A 5,948-nucleotide genomic window follows, 5' to 3' on the forward strand; every position below is an offset into this window, starting at 1 on the left:
AGAATGCATTCAATTCACTAAATTGCTGGGAAATTACCTATTTTCTGCCAGGTTTTGTGCTGGTTCAGCACTGAATCAGCTCAACACAGAATCAGATGATTACTACTGTCATTGCGAGGGAAAGAGTGCAGGATGCAGCCAAGGCTGCAGCCTCCTCACTGGAGAGAAGGGAAGTTGAAAACAGGTCTTGTATTTATAAAAATATCTAATATAAAACATGGAATTTAATGTATAGTTTAGCATAGTGGTAGTGGCTCCACAAAGTCACTTAGGTTGCTGTGCCTGTGAAAAATTTGGTCACACCCCTGTAATATCCATGTTGCCTATTTCAGTTCTTCTGACTAGTAGATATTAATTTTTTTTCTTTTACTTCTAGGTTGTTTGTTGTATTTTTTTATATATAAGTAACAGTTGTGTCTGTTTTGTTAATGTAATTACAAATACTCTCAATGGTTGTGCTCTCTTGGGTATTAATTACTTCTGAATGCACTCTACTAATGTGAAGACATGACTAACTAGACAATTAAGATTTCAGCACTAATTATAGGTAATCCTATAGTCTGGCTGATTCCTCCTAAAAATATTTTCAAGAATTGGCACACACTCTGTGTTTTTTAAAGGAATATGAAGACTGTAATATTACTTTAAGAAAATCTAAATGTAGACAGGATAGGGAAAGCTCCATAGAAGAAAACCACTTGCCTCCCTCAGAGCAGATATAATAGCATAACTTTATTTCTAATCAAAAATCACTTTGATTCAGCTACATTTGATTATTCTTAACATGTGAAACTAAATTTAGAACCACAGCAAAGGCAGAAGAAATGTAGGATTGACTTGGTACACATGGCATAGAGGTTAGGCACTTGCAGTAATCTGAGTTTGGCTCCTGAGGCTGTAAACTTTAGCAATTGCTTCCATAGATTGGTTTTCACTTGTAGATATTTTGCCTCAGAAAGTTCTCTAAGTGACAGTTTAAGTAATTCTAAATATAATTTTAACTGAAGCAAATGTATTCTGGTGAAAAAAACATATGACATGGAACTCAGGTGTCAACTGAATAATCAGTATGTACTGAAACTCACTTCCCTGCTTTTCACAAGACATGCAATTTTCTAAGACATTATTGCGTATTTAGAATTGTAAATAAAAGCACTGAGAAAAATTCACCCAGAAATGAAAATACCACTCAAAATAACTTTTTTCGTATACTTTTATTTTACCTTGAACAGAAAATTTTGCAAACCATCAATTATTGAGAATGAAGGGGAAAACCCTAGCTTGTAACAGAGGAGGCTTTGGTTATAAGTGCCATTTCTACAGCAGAGTTAAGCTATTGTAAACCGAATGTCTTGTAGTAAGGTAAAAATATCCAGCCAAACTTTTAAGAATAACAGCAACACCAAAAACATTTACATATAAACAACAGAGAAATATTTTCTAAACTTTTAACAGTCACTTTGCTACAATCCAAAGTGTTTAGTTCACATATCTATACATACAGACAGTCACTAAAACTTTTGTGAACCAACCACTTGTCCACAGGACCTGCCTAGACAGTTCATCATCAATACGAAAGGTTTTTTATATAAATAAGTCAATTAAACTTCAGAGACAAACAGAAATAATATAAAATTCCAACTGTACATTATGGTCAGTCTTATTTGTCTGAAATCCTGCACAACTTTTAAAGTGTCTCTTTACAAAATGATGGCAAGGAGCAGCGTTAGCTGGAATGGAAACTCGAAGACTCTGACTCTGTGGAAACAGAAGAATGTCCAGCACGTTTGCCTTTTGAAAGGATCTTGAGGCTTGATCCTCTGCTAACTGATGTCAAGGCATTTTGAGCTGATGTTTTGAACTTGGCACCCAGGAAGGCATAGAGAATTGGATTCAGGCAGCAGTGGAAGAATGCCAGGGCTTCCGTAATGGAGATCCATTTGTGCACTATGGTCTCCAAGCTGCAGCTGTGCCTGATGACTCCCAGCAAGAGGAAGGTGTCGATGCTGATGCCGATATAATATGGCAGCCAGCAGGCAAAGAAGGCGAGGATGAGGATAACCGTGGTCTTCAAGGCTTTGCGCTTCTGGTGGCCTTTGGAGTGTGACAGCTTGGATATGATAATACAGTAGCAAGTCAGAATTATTAGACCAGGCAAGACAAGTCCTACCAAGATATGTTGGAATCTGAAAGAGATCAGCCAGTTTTCATGAGGGTATATGCGATCACAGATATACTTTCCTTCTACTTCACTGGTACTGGCAAAGATTATATCGGGCACAGTCAGAAGGAAAGCTGGCAGCCACACCCCTACATACACCACCTTCTCAGCCAACAGCTTTCGTGGGCGCTGGCTGTTGGTAGCGTGGACTATTGCCAGGTAACGATCTAAACTTATGAAGGCCAAAATCAAGACACTGCTGTAGAGGTTGACTGTGTAAATGACATGAACTAACTTGCACAGAGCATTCCCGAAGTACCAGCTTATGGCTGCATCCACAGACCAGAATGGCAAGGTGATGACAAAAAGGAGGTCAGCCACAGAGAGGTGCAGCCTGTATTTATCAGTCATGCTTCTTTGCTTCTTCTGGTAGCCCATAACAATAATAACCAATCCATTGCCAATTATTCCAGTTAAGAAGATGATGGAGTAGATTGTTGGCAAGAAGATCCGGTTGAAATCGGCATTCTCATGCTGAAAGCATGGCTCTTCGTAGTCTCCATAGTCAGCTGAACCAATCTCATCCGTGCCATTTTCAGAAAGATCAATTAATAACCCAGATGACAGCTAAAAAAAAAAGGGAAAAAAATAAAATTAGATGTTATCTCCTCAGCAAAAACTTATTCTATATGACAGTACGTAAAGGTTACTTGAACAGTCTCCAGTGTTAAATGGGCAAACCAGATGGGAAAATACAATGTTTACATATACATATATAAAATGCACAGCAAATCAGAATAAGTTTAAATACTTCCTTTGTCTTTCTCTGAGGAGCAAGATCTTGCTAAGGGCAGGGCACGAAGGAGCAAAGAAAGATAATGGCTACTCCCAGAAATATCATTGGTTCTGGACACTTTAGTGCTCTTGTAAGATGGACACTACAAATGGGAGAGCCCAGAAAGTGCCAGATGCGAGAAGTCTGTCCACACAGAGCATGACCTATCACATTTAACTCCTACAATAGAGGGCTATTAAAAAAAAACTTAAAAAACTGCTGCTCCAAAGTCTCTTCTCATTAAGAGGATGGGGTCAAGGAGAAACAGAGAAGGTACCCTCGGCTGATGTAATAAAGGATAAATAATAGCAAGAATTCCCTGCTGAGAAGCAATTGACAGCTCCACACAGTCAGACAAGGAAAAACAAAAAAACCCAGAAAGCCCATAAAGAAAGAAAGAGAGAGGTGACCTTGTTCAGGGGAACTCAAACCCCGTGGAGGGTCACCACGACGGGCCACGTTCCCTGCCTTTGTTCCCCACCCTGTGCGGTTGCGGGGCAGGGGCTGAGGGCGGCCGGCGCGGGGCTGCAGCCAGACCAACCAAGTGAGCACAGCGGTGATAAAAAGGAAGCGAAATTTTGGTGAGTGGCATGAAAGAGCGCCAGGAAACCACCAACGGTTTTGACCACGGCGGTAAAAGCAATACTGGCGGGAGAGTGCCATCTGGCTATGTGCAATTCCTCAGGTTTTCACAGTTTTTGTTGTCAATGTCCCGTGTCCCACGGAGCCCCGTGCTCCGCGCAGGGCGCGCCCCAGAGACCCGCAGCGCTTCGCACGCGGAGGCACCGGCTACACGCGGGCATTAACTGCGGCCCTAAAGTTGGAACTTGCCGGAGATCTCCTTTTTGCTCCTAACTGCTCTCCAAACCGAGGCAGAGGAGCTGCCTCCGGAAGAACGGGACGCCCCTTCGTTTCGCTCGGGGAGCGGGCGGGACGGCCGGGCTCTGCCGCCGCTCCCAGTCCCGCCGGCAGCCCGAGGTCTGGGCGCGCACCGGGGCAAAGGGACACCATTCCCTGGAGTCAGACCGCTCCAAACTTCCTCGCCTCTTCCCCTCTTATCATCCCCGTACCGCTAATTGCTCTGTCGGCGTTTTACAGTCCACGAAGGACATGTCACTCTTAACTGACGGCCGAGCAGCAGAGCCCCAAGAAGGAGCGGAGTCCTGCAGCTGGAATTTGCAGTGGCTGCAGCTGTGCCAAGGTCCGAAGCGCTGCAGGCAGAGGGAGCGGCGGCCGGGGCTCAGAGGGGAGCCCTGCCCGTTCGCGCCCCGCACACCCCTCCGCTGTCCCGACCCCCGCCGCCCGCAGCCTCCGCCGAGGGCACCTTTGTTTGCAAACAGCGCGCACATGGGCAGCCGGCCGCGCTCCCGGCACTTACATCCAGGCTGTCGAGGCTGCTGTCCATGCTCAGAGCCATCGGACGGCTCCGCGCTCTCAGGCTGTTGCTGTTGCCGCTGCCGCAGCCGCGCCTCTCGCAGCGACACCACTCGCCGCTGAAGCACGCACGCCCCGCTCTTGTGGCGGGACGCGGCTGGCTCTTTATAAGGTCTCCGGACGCCCCCCCCCGCCCCCGGGGCAGCCGCTGCTGGCTCCTCCCCGGCGGTGTCGCCGCGCTCCCGGGCTCCGGGCGGGCGCCTCGGGCCGCTCTTTGTCTGCCGCCCCGGGCATGGGAATTGCACTTGCCCGGCGCGCCCGCGGGGGCCACGCTCAGCACGGGGGCAGTTGCCCCCCTGTGATTGATGTGTTCATACAAGCGGGCTTTTGAATTTCCCCTCAAGAACATTCTTTGAAGTGTGTTGTAGAGCCCTGTGTTGCCATGGGTACCCCAGGCGGGCTCCGAATGAAGTCACTGGTCCAGGAGTCGTGTGCAGGAGGAAAAGCAGGGGTCCTGTATACCATTGGAAATACTGGCAACTCTGTCCCCAAAGTTGTCTCTTCCCCGTTGCTGAGGAGAGGCAGGAAGCAAGGGCTGGTCCCTACTGAGAGATGAGAAGTTCTACAAACCTCTCTGGGGCTGCAACTTGAGTGGGCTGCAGATCGCGCTCTGAACTCCTCTGGCCCCTATGAGTTTGGGGGAGAAGTCAGATGATGATCTGCTTCACGTACCCAGAAAATATAAAAAATACAAACAAACAAACAAACAAACACCTCCCAAACACAAACAAACCCGAACAACAACTAAAACCACACACACAAAACCGCCCAGACCAAACAAAACCAAAAACCACACACGTACATACACACACACAAACCTCACGAAAACACAAAAAACCAAAAAGACCCAAAAGATAAACACCAAAACCCTGAAATTATATATGTAGAATATATATAACAATCGTAGGATAGGTTTGCCAGAAAAAAATCCAACCCAAATATAGAGACAAACAAAACAGAATAATTGATTTCCTCTACAGTTATCTCTGGGGTCTCAGTACTGGTAATACTCATGCAGGCAAATTAATTTGCAGAAAAGATTTTGATTAGCATAGTGTGTCATATGTGTGTCCCCCCTCAATTTCATAACTCACAACAAAAAGTTACAGTGAGTAACTGTATTGGGAATAATTCATTCAGTTCTATAGATTTACTCTTTACTCTTGATTTTTGTAGTGGAAAGAAGAAGAAGAAGAAGGGAGAGAATATTCTTTATGTAATAAAAATGTGCTCAAATTACCATGGTAGCCTCAAGGGGTCATAGAAATGAAAGTTTGATCAAAGTTTTATTCTAAAATGCCCCTATTATCATTTTACATGCTCTGAGTTGGTTAAAACACCAGTTTCAAATGCAAATATTGTTTTCAGGCATTTGACAAGAGTTGCTATCTTACTCTTTCTCTAACTGCTCTAGAATTCTTTCTCACACCCTACAGTGAGTATGAATTTGGTTATGATTAAAAACCAAACTCTGTTTGTCTTTAAAAACATGGCATGTAAGGTATGACCTATAATGAG

At 45.0% G+C, this 5,948-nt stretch overlaps 1 protein-coding gene across 1 annotated transcript; it reads right to left on the reverse strand.

Moving 5' to 3' along the window:
- Nucleotides 1–1,195: 1,195 nt before the first annotated feature.
- Nucleotides 1,196–4,520, reverse strand: CXCR4 (C-X-C motif chemokine receptor 4). Its single transcript, XM_066323154.1, has 2 exons — nt 4,375–4,520; nt 1,196–2,788 (listed from the first exon to the last, which is right to left on the reverse strand). Exons 1-2 carry the CDS (start codon nt 4,411–4,413, stop codon nt 1,727–1,729), a joined length of 1,101 nt encoding a protein of 366 aa, XP_066179251.1. The 5' UTR covers nt 4,414–4,520; the 3' UTR covers nt 1,196–1,726.
- Between the last annotated feature and the right edge of the window lie 1,428 nt (nt 4,521–5,948).

Source organism: Sylvia atricapilla, chromosome 7, assembly GCF_009819655.1.
Source record: "Sylvia atricapilla isolate bSylAtr1 chromosome 7, bSylAtr1.pri, whole genome shotgun sequence".
Taxonomy (NCBI): Eukaryota; Metazoa; Chordata; class Aves; order Passeriformes; family Sylviidae; genus Sylvia; species Sylvia atricapilla.

Coding starts and splice junctions, on each gene's coding strand:
- CXCR4 (XM_066323154.1), bottom strand. CDS start 4,413: ATGGCTCTGAGCATGGACAGCAGCCTCGACAGCCTGGAT. Junction 2,789..4,374: donor GCAGCCTCGACAGCCTGGAT/GTAAGTGCCGGG, acceptor TTTTTTTTTTAG/CTGTCATCTGGGTTATTAAT.